At 41.1% G+C, this 20810-nt stretch overlaps 2 protein-coding genes across 2 annotated transcripts; both read left to right on the forward strand.

The window, feature by feature from the left end:
• Positions 1–564: 564 nt before the first annotated feature.
• sp6 (Sp6 transcription factor) lies at positions 565–9518 on the forward strand. The gene is made up of 2 exons (XM_006799620.3): positions 565–760; positions 7835–9518. Exon 2 carries the CDS (start codon positions 7955–7957, stop codon positions 8873–8875), a length of 921 nt encoding a protein of 306 aa, XP_006799683.2. The 5' UTR covers positions 565–760; positions 7835–7954; the 3' UTR covers positions 8876–9518.
• A 5883-nt stretch (positions 9519–15401) lies between these two features.
• Positions 15402–18751, forward strand: cwc25 (CWC25 spliceosome associated protein). Its single transcript, XM_087842173.1, has 9 exons — positions 15402–15552; positions 15996–16168; positions 16265–16501; positions 16593–16662; positions 16809–16960; positions 17080–17152; positions 17819–18027; positions 18287–18454; positions 18563–18751. The coding sequence occupies exons 1-9, from the start codon at positions 15535–15537 to the stop codon at positions 18672–18674; spliced, it is 1212 nt and encodes a 403-aa protein (XP_087698299.1). The 5' UTR covers positions 15402–15534; the 3' UTR covers positions 18675–18751.
• Positions 18752–20810: the final 2059 nt, after the last annotated feature.

Consider the following 20810-nt stretch of genomic DNA (forward strand, 5'->3'; position numbering starts at 1 on the left):
ACAAATCTGTAGGTGAGTAACACTGGGGTAGCAACACAAAGTGAAAACAGCTGATCACAAGCATAACATTTCTGCAAACTCCATTAAGATCAATGCAAAAAAGAGCACAAAAGCAGTATATATATTATATATAGTAGTATATATCATCAGAGCATCGTTGGTAATACATGATCGTGTATAGCTGATTCATCAGGGGCCAGTTTATCTTTCTATGTGTCCGTCTCTGGTGGTCTGACTGATCTGTAACTGCATAATCCCACTGAAGTAATCAGAGAATAAAAACTGTAGTATTTCCTCTTAACTGTGTTGGAGGATGTATTAATACGCTGATGAGTAAATTGACTTGTATCCCACCACTGCAGCTCTGACAGGCTGTTTCACTGATCCGCTGTTTTCCTAAAGCGAGTCGTTTCCTCACCTCCAGCCGCCGAGAGCACATCTTCAAAGGGAGGGGTAGGGGGGGGGGGGGGGAAGAGACGGAGCACCAGCAGGAGGGGGCGGAGCCTGGAGGGGCTCAAGACGCGCAGCCTATCATAGACTGTGTCACAACTGAGAATGCTGCTTACCTGTGCGCCAAAACTCTGACAGCCTTTCGCCTCACCTGGACCGTCTGCGATGGAGAAAAGCAGATGAAATATGATGAGGATTTTACTTTTCTGCGCGCATTTTTCCAACAAGGGCGAGAGCAGCGGAGCAGAGCCGAGACAGAGTTTACTCCCAGAAGAAAAGCACAGCGGCAGCACCTCTGTAGGGCAGACAGGTAAGGCTGGTGTTTTAACTTTCTGACATCTGCTGCGACCTCCTGCGTGGTACCGTATGTCTGTTATATACAAAAATCACAATGAAGTGTTTTAAATCTCCATCAGACTGATGGAAAGTCTTCCAGGCTTCAAGTTAACTGGAGGGTTTTATTTATAAATTGAAAGTCTCAAAATACAACATGTTAGGTAACGTACGCAGGTTACTTACTGGATAAATTCACGTTATAGAGGCTAACCAGCGACTGGCACTTAATTTCAGGTTATGTATTTAGATTTTGGACAATAAACGCCAGTGTTAGAAAACAGAAATTCGAGATTGTTAAATTGTTGTTTTACAGCCGTAATTAGATCAGAAGATTTCTGCAGGAAAAAAAACCAAGTTGACCCAGTCTTGTATATTAAATAATTAATGTGATGATGAAATAAAAGCATAAAGTATTTGACCTTAAATTTAAGACCAAGATTTCACTTAATAAATTAGAGGGAAATCAAATCAGATTTTAGTCTCATCTCTGTGCCATCAGTCTGTTTTCCCTATTAGAAAATTATTGCCTAACTAAATAAATGATGATACTGTAAATCCCTAATTTCCTGCAATCCAAACTGTTTTTTTTTTAAAAATATATATTTTTAAAAGTATAGAAGAGTGCAAATTAAGTTTAAAAAAAAAGCTTTTAAAAAATTCCACGTGAAGCTTGATTAGAGTTTTTTTTAAATTAAATTAGTTTTACTCTGAAAATGCCAACAGTGCTGATAAATCAAAGCTTCAGATTAAGATCTTTGTTTGATTAAAGCAGCTGAACCACACTGTAGCTACAGTTTTACTCAGGAAGTGTTTTCCATTTGATTTATTTGACATAGATATTGATGTCATGAAGAATGTAATTAGCAGTTTATTGTTGCAAAGGATGAAAGTGCTGCTAATTTAAAGTGTTTGATAGACTTATGACTATTTTAATGTAGAACAAAGCGTCATATTTTACTTTTTGTTGTTAAAAGTACAAACTATTATATCATATACATTTTTTTAAAAGTCCTAAAAAAGGGAGTGGGGGGGGGGGGTGATCTTGAATAATATATTAAGTAATTGCACAGTATATGATTACATTTTGCTGGACACTAACTAAGAAGCAGAACAGGTCTGATCTTTTTAAATGATTTAAAATTTCTTTGTCTAATTATTTAAAGTGTATAAAGAGAAGTTTGTGCTGAAGGACAACTTGTGACTGAGAAGATCTGAGAAACAAAACACTTTATAAAGTTTGTCAAAATCACCAAAAATAAAGTACCTTGTCACTTCTAGTAGGGCGACCAACTCTAAAACCTCGGTGGCGTCACTGTGAAACAGATTTTTGATTGAAAGTATCAACAAAAAAACAGGAAATTAATTTTACGCAACTGAGTATGAATCAGTGTCTCACATGTAAAGCTGTCACTCATATCTAAAGCATCTCTGTGATTAATAACACAGTTAAAGTGCAGAGGGAGAGATTAGCAGCCACATCTCAAGCTTTGCACATCGCACAACTTGATCCTTCGCCCAGGTGTGCAAATCGTCTCGGACCACGGTCGCTGCATCATTGTTTTCACATCTATTTGTACAGATGGAGAACATTCGCTCACGTACGGCCACTCTGCAAAGTTCAAAACATCTGGTGTTGAGAGAAATGTGTTTGAAGCTCATTTTTTATTCACCCTTCTGACAACAGCCGTGACTCCTGCACAAAGGTGGTCTCCTCTCCACCCACGATGTATTTAAACAGGTTAAAACAAACTTCTTCTAAATGTCATTTGACACTGAGCTCGTCTTTCTGGAGTGCCAGGATGTTGTTGTACATCTGGACTGCAGTTAAACTGGACCGCTGCTCAGACTGCGGCCGCTACACGAGATTTTAATGTTTGTTTTAACATCGTTTTCTACTAATGGCAAATGTTTTCCTCACATCTGGTCACTCTACAGAGTTCAGAAATGTTTTATTTTGAAGTTTGCCATTCATATATTCTCTGCCATAAACATGCACTCCACTCTGCACGCCATGCACGTCTTGCAGGTTAAAGCAAACTCCTTGTGAGTGTCAGCGTTACCGTTTTAACTGCGTGGTTCTACGTCTCTGATGAGATGGGAAAGCAGACGGATGGTTGTTAAACTGGATCTGTAAATGACATCGGCTACTGGAGAAGTCAAACTTTTGTCCCTAAAAGAGTTTTTAACTTTTGTTCTGCAGCTGAACAGCACAAAATTCAGAAACGTTTAATTTTGATAGACACGAGTTTGAATCATATATTTTATTCCGTCTTCTGAAAACAGATGTGACTCCTGCCACAAATCTGAGCTCCTCTCCATTTATAACACACCTCAAACAGACTGCTCTAAAAGCCCTCGCTCTGAAACTGGTCTTTTTGGGAGTACAGACAATGTAACTGTTTGTTCTATATCTCGGATAATATGGGATGACAGATTAAAAGGGACAGCAGATCTTCCACAGGTCTGGAGTCAGACTTTGGACTTTTAATTGTTCGTTTTAACGTCTCCTGTGGGCTAAATGCTATTTGACCCAGAGTGGAAACAGAATGGCTATTTTACCTGTTTTATCCCCGTGTGGGAGATGAGATGATGGACTTTTAAATTTCCATATTTTTGGTCTAACAGTGTAAACAACAAGATAGTCCTTCAGTCTAGGGGACCTGTAATCTATGGAAGAAGACAGTTTGCGAGGCCCACCACGTCTTTTACATGTCTGGAGTCAGACTGTGGTCATTACAGGACTTTTTAATGTTTGCTTTAATGCCTTTTGTAAGCATGGCAATCCTTTCCTCACATATCCGCTATAACTGTTTGAAGAACATGACATGACGTCCACTCAGACCTCCATTCCCAAACTAGTCTTTTTGGAGTATTAACATTACTGTTTTTACTTTATTCTTAAATGTGACAACAGAGTTATAGTTAAACCAGGCCTGATGAAAACGTCCAAGATTTGTTGATTCTCAGTTACATTTTCTGAGTAGAAACAATTAGAGAAGCGCTTTCACGCTTGTTGAAAATCACCAGCTGATGGACTAACAGTAGTGAGTTCTGTCTTTCTCGTCACTGCTTCAATCTGCCTCTTGTTTCTCAGCGGCAGGCTCGTAAATTGCGGCTCTGCTGAGTCTTGGTCAGACAGGTTTTATGACCAGAACTCTGTCATTGCTCTGAACCATCCTCCCCCGGGGGCCTCCTCCTCTCCCTCCCCATGCCAGCTGTTCCTCTTAGGAGCCTGCAGTGCTTCCAGCACTTTAGCAAAGACCTCGATTTGTTTATGTCAGTAAGAGCAGATTCGTGGAGGGACTGTGCCGCTGTGCCGCCATGTCACATTCTCAAAAAATTACAGAGCAGTATGTAGCTCTGGCTCCAGGCTGACAGGAACTAAATCAGCTGGACCTTTTAAGACAGACCTTTCATGTGGGAATTCCAAACTAGTTGCTTTACGACTTCATTGAGACAAGAAAACATCGCTGAGTGGCTTTGGGTGAGTAAATGTAGTATGCATGGTTTGACTGTAGTGCTCCAACGTTCAGGATGCACCCCACACGCAAAAAACGTGCAGAAAAGACAAGAAAGGAAAAGGTCTAAACGGTCTTTTATGTCTCTTTATCACATTTGATATATATTTGTGGATATTTATTTATAAAATGAATTTTAGCAATGATAAAGAATCTTTCAAAAAATGTTCTGGATAGGGTTTTGTATCCAGATCAACTCCAAAAACAAATTCCTCTGAACTCAGGCTTAAAATCGTCACGCTAACTTGTAATCCTGCTAACGCACAATCTGAACCAATCACACGGAGTCTTTAGTAGAGTTAAAAAGTGCAGAAATAGGAAATCATACATAAAAATGAAGAAAAGAGAAAAGAAAAGTAAGGACTCAATCACACTTTGACCTTTACCTGCACCCTGGAACAGCTACCTAACCCACCTGTCAAAAAAATTCATTTGCATGTGTCTAAAAGCGTAATAATTTAGACTTTACTCCGGACTATTTGAAGTTTACGATGCAGCCTGTTACCAGCATTCACAGCTGTGTAGTTACATCTACATCAGGTTACAGCTACGGCTATGAAATAAGTTATAGTTTAGTGTTTCAGTAGAGTTTGCAGTTATGACGTACCCGCAGAAAAAATCCACTATAATACTGAGTAAATAAAATAAAAGTAAATAATATAAAAGATTTCACATAAAATACAATGAATACAGATATTTGGTAACATCTAAAAAATACCATGCAAGTGTGATTGAAATATCTACTATGATGTACGACTCAACTTCTAACCATTGAAGCATCCTCAGTGGTTGAAATTAGGTCAGATCTTCGTAAGAGCCAGAAAAGACGACTTTTAAACCAAATTTAGATGTAAAGTGACGTCTTTTTAAAGCTCCAGGCCTCAGGTGCCGGTGTCCTGCAGGTTTTAGATATCACCCTGGGTCAACTCACCTGAATGATTATTGATTAGTTCATTACCAGACCTCTGGAGAAGTCCAAGACATGTCGAGGAGGTAATTTAGCCATTTAAATCATATCAGCTGTGTTGGATCAAGGACACGTCTAAAACCTGTGGGACACTGGCCTGGAGTTCCCCCACTCCTGTTTTAAAGGCTAAAAAAATCACAAAATAAGAAAATGACAGTCACAGAATAATGTATGTGGAGGAGTAACTCAGGGGATACTTCACTGTCGGCAAGCCCAGCTTCACCTACTTGCTACGTCTGATGTTCGACCTGCTGCTAATCAATCTACGCATCAGACTGGATGTCCATGAAGCTCGTGCTTTCACACAACCTGTCAGATATCACCAGATGATCTCCAGACTGCCATACCAGCCTCTACAGCTTCAGACCGCTTTATTGTTTCCTGCTGTAAAGATAATTACAGATGTTCATGGTTGAGTTGAGGTGGGTGGGGGTTAGTGGAAGTCAACAAGATCATCTTGGGCCAAGGACAAACCTCGCAGGCTGGTAGCTTCTTGTCAAAGCTTCCACAGACTTGTCCACCTTTAACAAGCTTTGTGTCACCTGGAAATCTGAGCCCATCCCGCTGACGCTGCTGCGGTTTGCATTCCTGGAGCGTGTTGGGCGCAGGATGCTATTTCAGCGCGTGTGCCTGTGATTACGGACGTAAAGTAATTGTTCTCGTTTTGTCGTCGACTCCCATTCTCAGGCTCGTGAATGTCGTCAGTCTGTAACTGTTGATGCTTTCTGCCTCCGGTGTGTAAGGGGCAGGGCGCTTCACGGGTCTCGCCTGGAGAGCTGTTGTTGTAAATCATGTGTGATTCATAAAAAACTGGTTCTCCTGTCTGCCAGGTTTCATCTCCAAAACCTCAGAGACGTACAAATAGACTTTGGCCTGCAGCCATACCTCCCTGGAACTTCTTCCTTTACCAAACTGCTCTCCTGTCAACACCCCCCTCCGCTCTCGTCCCTCCCCCCATCCAACCATCATTATCCTCCCCCCAGCGCTGCCTCAGCGCAGGCCGATGATGTTGTTTTCTTTGTACTTGTCTTTGACCGTCCTCCATGGGAAGTACCTGGCAGCGGATGCACGTAGCAGGCCTCTGCCTGGACACGTCCGGCTCCCCCCTCTCCTCCGTCTCCACGGCCATGCAGCGTGAGAACTGCAGTATCCATGGCGACGAAGGGGGTGTGCTTAGGGTTGGTTATTTAAATGTTGTAGACAGGCGGATTTAGGCCTGAACGTCAGCTCTTCAGAGGTTCAGAAACACACATACGCACAATATGACAAACAGAAAAATGATACAATCGTGTTTCCAACAACTCGGGAATATTCTGAAGGTCAAAGAAACGTTACAGAAGAAGTTACTCTTGCTTTTATTTCCTCCTTAGCGAGCTGTTGAGCTGTTAAGTTTAGCTCAGCTTCAGACTGCAGAACTCTGCACCCTGACTTCTGATAAAAACCACACGCTCTTCTTACATTACCCGGTTTTGGCCTCCTTGCACTCGTTGCTAATTTAATTTTCAGCCCATTTTAAAATTCTGCTCATGACTTACAAGGCTTTACTTTTTCAAGCGCCCGAGTTTATTGATGAAGTTTTAATTCCCACCACCATCTGGTCAACCAGTCAACCATTACGTTTCATTACATTTTTCCTGGTTGGGCATCCAGGTAAAGGTCTGAGCGTGTCCTGATAACTCAGCTCTGGACCTGTCTGCTTTTACGTTATCCTAACGTCATCCTTAAGACACACTTTTACAGAATTCATGTCTCAAACTGTTTTTTTTTTTAAACCTTTTTAGCCTTTTTTAGAAGTGGACTTAAAATGAATCTTAATTTTGTGCTTCCTGTCAGAGCAGAAAAGGTTTTTGGATTGGTTTGTTTTTTAACAGAGGCGGGGCTTTTGACCTGATTTGAAAGTGATTAACATATGAAGTCTTTTCAAATCCAGATCCAGGAATTTTTGGTCAGATTGATTAGAATTGTGTGAAGGAAGAACAATTGTAAGACATCCTCCAGAAATTATAACAAACTAATCTTCATCCAGATATACATCTGAACGTGAGGGACTCGTTCACGCTTGTTGTCAGACAGTTTTGGGTCTTAGTGGGGAGATGAAGTCTTGGATTGCTTTTAAAAACTTGTCCTCGTCGCTCAACAAGTTTTACGTTCGACCTTTTTGTTATCGTTAGAACGTTAAAACAGCAGAAGTTGAATCCTCTCCCAGCTTTTTTGGAGTCAAACCCTATGTTTAGTCGGGTCTCACTCTTTTGGGAACAGCCTGAAAAGGTCAGACTCGGTGGAGCCTTCTGCATCACAATGACGTGTTTTCTATCTGTTTGACACAGGTTGTTTTTTTTCCTCGCTGAAGGGCGTCAAAAGCAGCCAGGCTGCTTTTAATAGTGCTTTCAATTTTCTTTAGAAGATATTTACTATAGAAACGCTTGATAGGAATGTGAAATGCTCATTCCTATCAAGCATTTCAATAATAAATGTCTCCATATTTTAGACTCGTTTGTGTCTCCTGAAAAATAAACTTGGTCTCATTAGTACTTCCATAACAGTCTTCTCTTTCTTTCTGCAGGTTTTTAATGCGTCACCATCCTGTCATGTGGTAATCATCTCAGCGTAACCCAAAAGACACTGAACAACACTTTGAGCAGGTGACCTCATCCACAGATTTGCACCTGCACGAGCTGCTCACATGGCCCACCCGTACGAGCCCTGGTTACGGACAGCACCACCTAGTGGCAGCTCAGACGACATGAACATCGCTTCCTGGTGGGACCTTCACAGAGACGTCCAAGCAGGCAGTTGGATAGACCTACAGACGGGTCAAGGTGTGGGCCTGCCTTCAGTGAATCCAGGCGGCTCCATGGGTTTGCAGCCTTCCCTGGGGCCCTATGGCTCTGACCCACAGCTGTGCACCCTGCCCCCGGCTCAGCACGCTCCACCCTCGCAACCATCTCATCTCTTCCCCCAGGACGGCTTCAAGATGGAGCCACTGGCCCCTGAAATGCTGCAGCAAGAAACCTTCTCGATGGAGGAACCTCAGGAGACGTCTGTGTCAGCTCGCCCCAAGCCGCAGCGCCGCTCTTCTTCCAGAGGCGGCAGCCAGGCTGTGTGCCGCTGCCCTAATTGCGTCCACGCTGAGCAGATGGGCCAGAGCACTGACGACAGCAGGAGGAAGCACATGCACAATTGCCACATCCCCGGCTGTGGCAAAGCCTACGCCAAGACCTCCCATCTGAAGGCTCACCTGCGCTGGCACAGCGGAGACCGGCCGTTCGTCTGCAACTGGCTGTTCTGTGGCAAGAGGTTCACGCGCTCCGATGAACTGCAGCGACACCTACAGACGCACACTGGAGCCAAGAAGTTCAGCTGCGCATTATGTCCCAGAGTGTTCATGCGCAACGACCACCTGGCCAAGCACATGCGCACCCACGAGTCCCCGCCAGGACAAGGGGAGGACAGGCTAAACGGAGATGGGAGGGGGGATAAGAGCTTTGATGCATCGACGCCTCCCCAGTCGTCCGCAAACGTGTCTGACAGCACAGATCCTCCACTGAAGCTGAAGTGTGAGACAGACGCCTCCGTCTCCAGCGTGACGGGGCAGTCGGGCTAGCTGCGCCGCGTTCAGTTAAAGGGTTGCCATCACCTCACAGAGGTGTCATAGTTTCACGATAGATTAGAGAGTAGAAGGAAGGTATGAACGCTCTTTCACTGATGAACACTGGATGGAACAAAAAAATATGTATGTGTGATCCTGTGAATTTATCACACAAATGTGATAAACCGTGATGCCACGGCACGCTGAAAAGCAGGAATCCTATTGATCTTGTGTGTAAACCGTCTGTGACTACTAAAGGTGAAAGGTGGCGAAGGAGGCGACGGAGCTGAAGCTGCAGCTTGTTGCTGGACTTCGATTGCTGCTAGCGCTACAGCCACCAGTAGCCCAAGAGACTGACATGAGTTCGTGAGAAGGTGGTTAGGTAACTTGTTTACAATCAGATCAAATGTGTAACTGGAAGAAAAGAGCATTGAGTTTAACAGTTTCAAGGAAAGCAGACAGTAATATTGATATTTTCCTTATGTTCAGACTGTTACCACATGTGTGTGTGTGTAGCCTACTGTACTGGAAGAAGATGTAGGTTAGCAGCCATTTGAATGGGAGAAAGTGCAGAAGACCAAAGAGTGTGACAATAATTAAAATGGTCTGTAATTCAAAGGAAATACAACTTTAATGTTGTACTATGGCCAAAATAAGGCTGGTGATAATATAATATAATATAATATAATATAATATAATATAATATGATATAATATAATATAGAAAATTATGCACTACAATGGCTAGTGTTTACCAAAAATACTGTGTTTATGTCACTGCCACAGTGGCACTTATTAACACACAGTAGGAGAATGTGAACAGGTGTTCCACTGGGAGCGCAACAAAGAAAAAAACTACTACAGTGATGTGAAAAACTCACAAGGATGGAGGCTGAATGGCAGGCGGACGGGAAATGCCGGCTGGTGAAATGAAGCCCGGTTTCTGTCGAGACACGCCGATGAGAGAAGTCACATCTGGCAGCAAGACAAACACTCCACAGATCAGCCCTGTCAACACGACTTGCACAGAGAAATACTCCTTCTGCTACATCTGCCATTTAAGAGCTGATGTTCTTACTTTTTTATGAGTTGTGGCTAAAACACAACCAAAGCGTGGCCCCAACATTAAATGGGTCACTGACGATGACTGCTAAGAGGTTAATCCGGAGCCCGATGCAGTCCCGCCGTTTAAAGCTGCATTTAACCACAGCTTTTGTAACAATGGCTCAAATGTGTAATGTGAAAGAGCTCACTTGATGAGTCACCACTCATTCATCTCATCTGTACTCTATGTTTTAGCATCTTTTAGGTTATTGTTTTGATTTATCTGCTCTCACCTTTACTGTTGTTTCAGCTTCACCCATGAATCATGCTTCCAGCTCACTGCTGCCTCTAAACAGAGAGAGTGAGCAACTCGCTGCAAAACACAAAACATAAAACTACAAAACTTTATTATATTTTTTAATAAAAGGGAGTCAATATTAAACTCACAATATTCAAGGGACAAAAAATACACTATATGTATAAAAGTACTGGGCCACCTACACATTGCATCTGCAGGAGTAAACTCGTGCCACAAAGCTCCCGATGTACAGTTTTTGTGCTGACGTTAATGCCAAAGGATGTTTGGAGTTACGGACTCACTGAAGTGTCTGTAAAAGCAGCCTGCCTGTCGTGGTGCTTGATGTTACACAGCTGTGCCAATGCAGCTGAAAACACCTAAATTCAAAGGTTAAGACGTGCAGCTCAATACTTTTACAAATATAGGGTAGAATTCTAAAAATCAAATACAGCTTTAAAATACGCCAGCATTTACTGGTTTTCCTGCTGCCCCCAAGTGGCCAAAATTAAAATAACACAAAAGAAAATCTTTTAAAAAAACAAAAAACAAAAAAACATTTTTTTTTAAAGCATAAAGATGGACATTGCCTCCGTGATAAAGTAATGGTTTTGCACTCATTTTTAAGGTGAAATTAGCACCATGTTGTTTTTTGTTTTGTTTTCATTTTTTTGTTTGTTTTTTAGCTAGAAGTAACCGTGCATGGATAAAAGGGCGGAGTGCTAAGCTATCAGCAAACTGTAAAGCTCACGTGTCAGTTAACACAGCTGCAGCATTAACTTAATTAAACAAGTAGATGAGTAGATAAACAAAAAAAAAAAAATTATGAAAAGAGAGAAAAAAAAACACTTTTGGAGTCCCTCAAGTGGACATTAGCGGTACTGCATCTTTGCTTTTTCCACGTTGGCTTTATGTTTCAGCTCTGGAGGCTCCCCCTATTGTTTTTCACACAGATATTCCACCTTGAGGCTGTCAGGTGACAACCCCGTTGTTATGACGCCTTTGCTTGTTCACACTGAACCACAGCGAGTCAGTGTGGTTAAACACAGGCCGGCTTAATCAGAGGGGCATGACGTCTTATGTGTCCCAGCGAGTTTTCGGAAGGGCTGGCGCCACATTCCAGCATTTGACACTTGATGAGTGTGCTGTTAGGCAGTGTTACGGTAGATGGTTGATAACTGCTCACCTTCTCAATAAAGGTGCTACAAACACACAATGACACACCTCTCATGGGCTTTCTGTTCCAAACTGGACCGACAAGGTTGCTTATTTGAGAACTTATGTGCCTTTGTTTTATATTAAAGAAAAGTGTTCTAGACCTCAGCTTATTGCACATGAGGAGCAACCAATGCAGTGCAACATCTCTCAAAACGCAAACGGCCTACACTAGAATATGTTGCACAGGAAGGGTGGAAATAGTGGATCGTGTGGACCCAGGTTCACACTGATTCATGATTACTATCTGCCGGCTTGAACGTGAAAGCCCTCCGCTTCACTTTTGCACCTTTAACACAGAAGGTGTCCTCATACTTGAATCTCCCTGCTGTGAACAGGCAGTACATAAAAGAGGTGGAACATGACGGTCATAAATGTCATAAATATGTAAAAGAAAATGTCAAAATGTTCACGCTGTCATCACATATATGATCTGACAGAGGGCTACACTGCTGGATTTCCTGATTGAGTGGCTTCATATAGTTCCTCCAAACGTTTCCTGCCCCCATTTCCATTTCAATAAGAGCTGCTGCAGTTTTGTTTTCATTTTCAGAGACGCATCATTTACCAGAACATGTTGTTGAAACACTGTTCGACTCCTTTTTTCTGCAGCGTTAACATGGAGAGAAAGGCTGCGCTGGCAGACCAGCAGCAGGAAGAGCTTTGGTTACTTGTTTTGGGTAGTTTTCATAATCGATATTGTATGATTGGTAGTTGTGTAGCAAGCAGTGCGAGCAGCTTTACAGTGTAAAACACTTTTAGGATGTATGTAAACCGTCACAGACGTTAGGCAGATTTTTATATATTAGAGAGCTTGAATTACTGGAGGCTCACAGTTGCTGTATTAATGTATAGAAAATAACAAATGAAAGACAATGCTTAAACATTAGTCAATTATTGTGTATTGACTATTATTATTATTAATAATAATAATAATAGTAATAATTTCTGAGTTCTTTCCTTTTATGGACAACATTTTGAATTGGTTACTGTAGTAAATGTAGTAGTTGTGGAGACTGTAATAAAATAAGTTCAAAAACCTTTAATAAGTTAAATATCTTGGTGTAATAACGTATTTAATCTATTATTGCCCTTTATTAAATAAAGATATATGTATATATTCTGTGTTCATGTTTAACTTTTATTTATAGGAGGCAGAATTCCTGAATTTCTTTTCGTTTTAATTTGCACCCAAATAATAAGAGACAAATAATAATAATAATAATGCTCTCACTTCGTCAGGTATATTTGTTCCACTGCTTGTTAATGCAAATATCTAATCAGCCATTCACACAATAACAACTCAGTGCATTTAGACATGTAGACATTGTGACGACAACCTACTGAAGTTCAAACCGAGCATCAGAATGGGGAAGAAAGGGGATTTAAATGACTTTGATTGTGGTATGGTTGTTGGTGCCAGACGGACTTATCTGAGTATTTCACGAACTGCTGATCTGCTGGGATTTCACACACAACCATCTCTGGGTTCATAAAGAATAGATAAAATATCCAGTGAGCGCAGTTGTCCGGGTGAAAATTCCTTGTTTATTCCAGAGGTCAGAGAGGAATGGCCAGACTTCTTCGAGCCGACAGGAAGGCAGTATTAATTCAAGCTTTGCAACCAAGGCATGCCGGGAAGCATCCCTGAGCATACATGTTGAACCCAGTAGCAGAACACAACACTGAGTCCCACTTTTGTCAACTAAGATAAGGAAACTGAGACCACAACTCACAGCCTCTGCAAAGTTGGACCATAACAGATTGGAAAAACTTTACCTGGTCTTATGAGTCTCAGGTAGTAGAGTCATTATTTGGTGTAAACATCATGAAGCATGAATCCACCTGCTTTGTGTCAATGGTTTGGGCTTCTGGGGGTGTTGTGGAGGATGTTTTATTGGCACATCTTTGACCCCTAGTACCGACTGGGCATTGTTTAAATGCCACGGCCTGCCTGAGTATTGTTCCTCACCATGTTTATCCTTTTAGTTTTTTAACTTCTTCTTATTCATTAAGTGCAATCAGACAATCCAATCATTCACGTCTCCATTTGGCAGATATAGTGTCGATGCAATTACATCTTTCTTTCTAAAAATCAGTCCACAATTTCTGGCATTCTCACGCTCCATATTTGCTCCATAACTACAAGAATGAGAGAAATAAGGACTAACCAAACATCAATAATAACATCCGCCAGGGTTCATAAAAACACTCTGAGATTTATCTATCAATTAGGGATAAGAAAGGTGGCGGTGGGAGTAAAAATCAGAGGCATTAAAGAGGAAGTACAGAGCTTCACCCTCTCCTTCTATTGACCCACCATTGAGGACTTTGGCCTCAGCCAGGTTACTGTGATCATCTTCTTAGCAATGAATAAAACAACTTTCAGGAGGAATATCCAATTGTTGCTTTTTAATCCATCTGGTGCCCAACATATTGATCTTCTTTTTAATAGCTCATTTGATTGTTAACATAAAGAACTGCTCCATACTTGGTGCTGTGGCACATAGCTTGTCCCGTTCTTTGTGTTTCTGTACATGTAGGCTCTCAGCTATAAATACCTCTGAAAAAGCATGTGCTGCATGTTTGAGCTGAAGCTGTTCAGAAGACATCAGCTCGTCTGCCTCAAATAGCTGACCCAACATTAGAAGTCCCTTTCTTGCCACCTTCTAAACCCCGCCTCTAATTTGGAGGGAAGAAAGTGAGAACGATGTGAAATCATCTTGCTTACGAGTCTGAATTTCTTTCTCACAATGGACCATTTTTAAAGACAGGTTTTTCACAACAATTATTTATTTGATTTCTTCTCCAGATGACTTTACTCATGAAGGGGATTGTATCTGAAAATATATTTGATCCTTCATTCTGTTCCACCCTGACCTAGATGGTTTGTCCATCCACAGTGTACCCATTTTCTGGCGACTGCTTCCTGGGGTATATCACACCTTGACACAAAATGTTTGAACATGACAGTGAGTTTACTGTAATCAAATGACCTCCACGGTCATCAGATCTCAGTCCTATAGAGCACCTTTGGGATGTGGTAGGACAGGAGATTCTCATCATGTGCAGCTGACAAATCTGCAGCTTGGGATGCTATCATGTCAACATGGACCAAAATCCCCAAGGAATGTTTTAAGCACTTTGGTGATTCTACACCACAAAGATTTGAGACAGCAAAAAAGGGAGTCCAGTGATATTAGGAAGGTGTAACTAATAAAATGGCCAATATGCAAATAATATTAAGCTGAGAAACAAACAAACAGTTGTTTGGCCACACAACCTGACAGAAGGTCTGTAATAAAATACAGACATTCTTTAAATTAAACTAAAATAATAAACTGTAAGGCAAACATTGATTTAAAAATACAATTTTCCTACTAAAGGATTAAAAACAAAATATTTTAATAATTAATTGTGTGGAAATGGTTACTTTCAGAACTGTCAGTTTGACTGGTAAAAAATTGTTTTTCTGGAAAATATAAAAAAAATTACTTATGACTCACCTTTGATGGGAGATTTTATTACTTTGAAGTTTTAGTCATATTTTACACCGTAAATATTGGTAAGACGCATCTAAGGATAAAAGTCTAAATGACCCAAATTAACCCCCTGAGGGTGTTGCGTTCAGGGACAACATAAATATTTAAACAGGCAGAACTCATGGCAGGATTTTAATGGCTTCATTAAAGGCTTCTTAGTTGGAAAAAAATATATTGTTGTAATTTTAAGTCAGTTTCAGCAGTAGACTGTATATCGGTTTTATTTTCATTTAAAAAAAAATGACTATGTATAATAGTGCCTTTAATATAGAAACCTATATGTGTAATATAATAATACACACATATATAATTTTAATAAAGATTTTACACATGTAGTCTATGCTTGCCACCGCAAGCACCTTATTTAACTGAGTTTTTTGAGTACCATGAAAGCACCATGAGCTAAAACCGGAAGACGAAATATTAAAAACAGGATATACACAAAACGCGTCACACTCAAGCGTCGGCAGCTCCATTTTCCAGCTGGTGAAAAACTTTGGTGGTTTCACCTTCAGTCGCTAACGGTCAGTTTTGGCCATTTCCATTTCTCTTTGGGACTGAAAAGAAACGTTTTTCAAGATGGGAGGCGGCGATCTGGTAAGTCTGAGTCTTAATCTTTTACTACGGGCGCATGCGCCGGGGAAGAAACAACGCTAATACCAAACTCCATTGAAATTAATGGTTAATTTATAGATGTTTGCTTACATGTCATACACAGACATTTAGGGCTTGAATTAAAAGCTTTTGGAATTCCGTAGGAAGCATAGTTAAGTTCGGCCATAATTCCTTTAATTTCGATTTTCTTATTCTGAACTAGTTGAGGATTATAAATATGAGTACATTTTTAGATCAGAAACCTTTTATAAATATTTTACTTATTTTTTCTGTGTCGAATGTACTTATAGATATGAAATATTATAGATTTTGTTGTCAAATTAAGAACTATAGATGTTAAAAGCTTCGACTATAGATATTCAAAGGGAGCTCCTGGTGGTTTCCAATGATGTAGCCGTTGATGGTTTTGACGTGTTTTCTACCAGAACTTGAAAAAGAGCTGGCACCCCCAGACTATGAAAAACATTGAGCGTGTCTGGAAAGCTGAGCAGAAACATGAGGCTGAACGTAAAAAGATCGAGGAGCTCCAGAAGCAGCTGAAGGAGGAACGAGCCCGAGAGGAAATGACAAAATATGCAGAGGAAACCGGCGTCTTAAAGTGAGTTATCTCCTGTGTTATGAGGAACGATAAGTTAATGGTACAAAGAAGTACGTTGTGTCTGAGATATGCTGTACTTTTATTGGATGGTGACAGAAAAAAAGATGATCGGTTGGACTGGATGTACCAGGGCCCTGCCGGTCAGGTGTCCAGGGATGAGTACCTGCTTGGGCGCCCCATTGACAAGCAGATCACTGACCAGTATGAGGAGCCAGAGAGCGGTCCCTCAGCTGAGACAGGCCTCCTGCCTGGGTCCATATTTAACCCCGCCACCCCTGCTTCCAGCCTCGATTTGGCTGCCAAGATCAGGGAAGACCCCCTGTTTGAAATCAGGTGAGTGAACGTGCCATTCTCTTTTGATTTGTTCTGAAAATATTGTTAAATTTGCAGATGATCATGTTTGTGTTTTGTTGGTGTTGTAAAGGAAACGTGAGGAAGCAAAGAAGAGAGAAGTCCTGACTAATCCAGTAAAGATGAAGAAAATTAAAGAAATGGTATGTGTTAAACCAGAAACGTTAAGGTCCAAAAAGCTGGTATCGGTGTAGGTTAATGAGATATAACATCCTAAAAAGCATTATTATTACAGGCTGATGATTTCTATCATGTAAATATTTGTATTTGTTTGGTTGTTTTTAAATAGCTTCGCCAAAACCTTGACAAGAAAGACAAGAAAAAGAAGAGGAAGAAGGAGAAGAAGGAGAAGAAAGGAGACAAAGACAGAAGGAAGGAAAAGAAGCATAAGAGGAGGAGTTCAAGTTCAAGCTCGGAGGAAGACGATGAGAAGAAACACAGGCTAGTAAAGAGGTTGTTTCAGAAATGATTGCTGTATGTTATGAGACTTCTGTGTAAACCAGCAAATTGCTCATAAGTACCACTTTTTATATATATATCATTTTTGATTTGTTTTTCAGGTCACACCCACGATACAACTCCTCAGACACCAAATCTCATTCTCATCATCATCATCCAGGCTATGGTCTACAGGTCTGTACCACAGCTACTGTGATCACACACATGCACATGACTTATCCTGCATTTTCAGCATCTGATCTCTGAGACATCCACTGCTAGAGCCTCTAAAGGGAAAGTCTGCAGGGTGTCTTAAGTTCAAGCTTGTATTTGTGAAAAGTAAAGGTGCCATAACTAAACAGCAAAGCTCATCAGTCTAAAGGGTAGAGTCGTGCTTTGCTACATTAGTTCCAAATTAAGGGAAACTCTCTGCATCATGAGTGGGTTGTAACGGGTGTGGAAGTGATTAATCAGATGTGCACTGGCAAAACCAATCGCTTCATCTTTAAAGTGTTTTTAGTAAATATGCTTATAAATATTCACAAAATATTAACCTTCTTCAGCATGCCTGGAAAAACTTTAATATGCATGAGTGTGTTCACATTCTGACCCACAGTTCTCTGTGTAAGCTGCACACACAGCACGAGAGTAGAAGTTGAAAGCCTTCAACAAGTAGAAATAAGGGACTCCCGGTGACCAGGGAGCTAAAGTTTCTTTACAAGTGTTGTTGTTGTTTTTTGTTTTGTTTTTTAAGAGCAGAACAACATGCAGCTTTTCTTTTTCTTGGGGGTTTCTGGCCCAATCCACTGTGAGGGGAGACCCTCCTGAAATGTGTTCCTGATCTTTGGTCTTTTCCCTCAGCTCCCAACAGACAGATATCAACAGACCTCGACCTCCTCCGGTCACTCAGGGCGGCGTGAGAGGAGCCGATCCCGATCACCTCACAGGAATTACAAGGACAGCCGCTCCTACTCTTCATCCTCCTCACATCGGAGTGAAAAGAAGCAGGAACCCAGAGCTCCCAGCCCACAGAAGGACCGCTACCAGAGACAGAGGAACCACGTGCCCAAGTAAGAGCGTACACATCTCCAAAAAGTATGTTTGTGAACGTATTTGTATGATAACTGATTAAATATTGCAATAACTGCTTTGATCTGCTCTTTTTTTTTGCAAGCAAGCACTTGTAAATATTATCAATGTTGTAACTGTGATACTTGTGTTAAGATGAGCAGATGAGCTGCTTAAATTGTAACATGTTACATAAAATCTCGTCTTTATCACCACCCACGCTGAACTGGTTAATTTTCCATGTTGTTCTGTCTGATGTAGGAAGCTCTCTGCAGAGGAGATGGAGCGAAAGAGGCGTGAGATGATGGACCAAGCCAAGCAGCGGGAGGAGGACAGGGAGAATAATGTGAAGCGCTATAAGAGGCAGGACGAGCAGGAGAAGCAGAGGGAACAAAACGCCAAGCATGACCGCCACGCTGGCTTCATCCAGTGAGTTCAGAGTGTGATGTTTGTGGACACAAGTCTGATAATCAGATCAGTTATTTGTGTGTGTTTGTGCATTTTAAGTTTCAGTAACTGACCTTTGTCATCTTGCAGCAACATGAAGCTGGAGAGTGCCGCGAGCTCCTCCTTAGAGGACAGAGTGAAGAGAAATATCCACTCCATTCAGAGGACGCCAGCCTCCCTGGAAAACTTCATGAAACGATAAAGACAAAAATTCACATTACAGTCAATGAACTGACTAAAAAGACTGCCACACACCACTTTTTTTCTATTTTTTTTTTTTTTTTTTTTAGTTGACTGGGGCAGGTGAGCTGCGAGCCTGTCAGGATTTCAAACACAGGCTTTTAATTTGAAAAGCAGATGTCACAGTATTCATATGTACAGTACAAAAGGCCTGTTGTTACTTCGTGTGTTTTAGCTACTTCCTTCAAATCAAATAACTGTTTATGAGGTTAAAGTAAGTTTGTGCAATTTACTGTTTTTGTTTTTACATATTGATAGGACCTCTTATCTCAAATGCTTTCGTAATATTCGTTTGGTACTGTGAGTAACAAATGGTATAAAAACTACATTTCTGGATTTGTATTATTCATTCTTTTTTAAATGCCACTCGTCACTGATCATAGACTGTTATTTAAGAGAAAATATACTTTGTATACCCTGAAGTGGGGAAATTCCTTTACTTAGCACCTGAAAGTTAACATCAAACAGATCAAATGAAGTGAGTGGAAATAGAATAAAATGTGACAAAATAAATATATTAATAATGGATTGGATTTATATAGCGCTTTTCAAGGCACCCAAAGCGCTTTACAATGCCATTATTCATTCACTCTCACATTCACACACTGCTTTACCATGCTAATATGTTAGCTTTACCATGCTAACATATTAGCATGGTAAAGCTCATTTGAAATCAAAGTAAAGCAGTTATGTAACTATATAATAGTTAACTAGCTTAGTCAATGAGCTGTATAAGCACATCTCACAGACACACACAGACCAGCTAATTCATGCAAACTAACCAAGAAAATGTTAACAGCTCCCTAAGACCCAAGTTCTGTATCTCACTGCAAACCATAATGGTTGTCACAATTGCATTAGTGGACCAACAGCATCAAGAGCACTCTGTGAAGCTCAGCAGACACAGTAGCAGTACTTGCATCATTTTTCTTTTCTGAAAGTTGCTGTTTAACACAGACCCAGCCACACACTCAGACAAAAATGGGTTCATCCCAAAGACAAACTTAACAACATAGTGTTTGCTGTACAGCAGCGAGGAATGCTCAGACCTCCATATTGGAGAGAGCAAACGGCCACTTCATAAATGCATGGCACAACATAGAAGAGCCACCTCGATGGGACAAGACTCGGCTGTCCATCTAAAGGACAAAGGTCACTCTTTCGAGGAAGCCAATGTTCACATTTTGGAGAAGACAGATGGTTTGAAAGAGGAGTGAAAGAAGCATCTATGTCCACTGTGAATGACCATTTTTGAACAGAGGCGGTGGCTTACGGCACCAACTGCCTGCCACCTATAATCCAGTTTTGAGATCCCTTCCTGGAAGCCGTAATGCCCACAAACATCCTGGGCCATTTGACCTCAGGAAATCACATGATAGGGCGGGCTAGGTTTCACAATGGGTTCACCTGAAAACTTGTCTGATTTTGACCCACACCAGTGGGTCTTGGCTTGTATGATTAGGTAGAGGATCAATAGGAAGTCCATGACCCTCTTGGGGACACTCACATAGGGCTTAAAATCTGAGGCTCTCTACCAATCGCTCTTAGAACTGAAGAAGCTTCTTGGATGAGAGGTGAAACATCTTCAATAAAAGAAGTCCAGATGCTTTTCTTTCCAAGCTCCTAAGAGTGTAACACATACAGCTTTACCTGTTCTCCCCTCCACTAATTCAAGTCCCAGGAGCCAAATCAAAAACCCAACTTTCGACTTCTGTGAGGAATCTTTGTAGAGGCCATTGATGTTGCCAGCATTCATGCTTTTGCTGCTGCATTATGTTTTAATTACTGTGTGGTCATATCCTTGTGTCTTATATACAGCGCCAGCCACGGCAGATACGAATAAAATCCTGGGGCTTTTCCCCATCTTGGATCCCGGTGTGATCAGCGTTTTCTCAAGAGCAAACATATTTGTCCCTCAAGTTTTTCCACTGCTTTTTACCTCCTCTCTAGTCTGGTATTTCAGAATTTCCCTCCAGGAATTTGCTGACATTTGTGAGTCCTTATATTAAATCATTATTGGTGCCATTCTTATTCATTGTGGGCTGCGACCGCCAAAGGTGTAGTTAGATTTCCTGGAAAGTCAAGTTATGCTGTAGTT

This window comes from Neolamprologus brichardi, chromosome 6 (genome assembly GCF_056152115.1).
Source record: "Neolamprologus brichardi isolate AB-2024 chromosome 6, ASM5615211v1, whole genome shotgun sequence".
Taxonomy (NCBI): Eukaryota; Metazoa; Chordata; class Actinopteri; order Cichliformes; family Cichlidae; genus Neolamprologus; species Neolamprologus brichardi.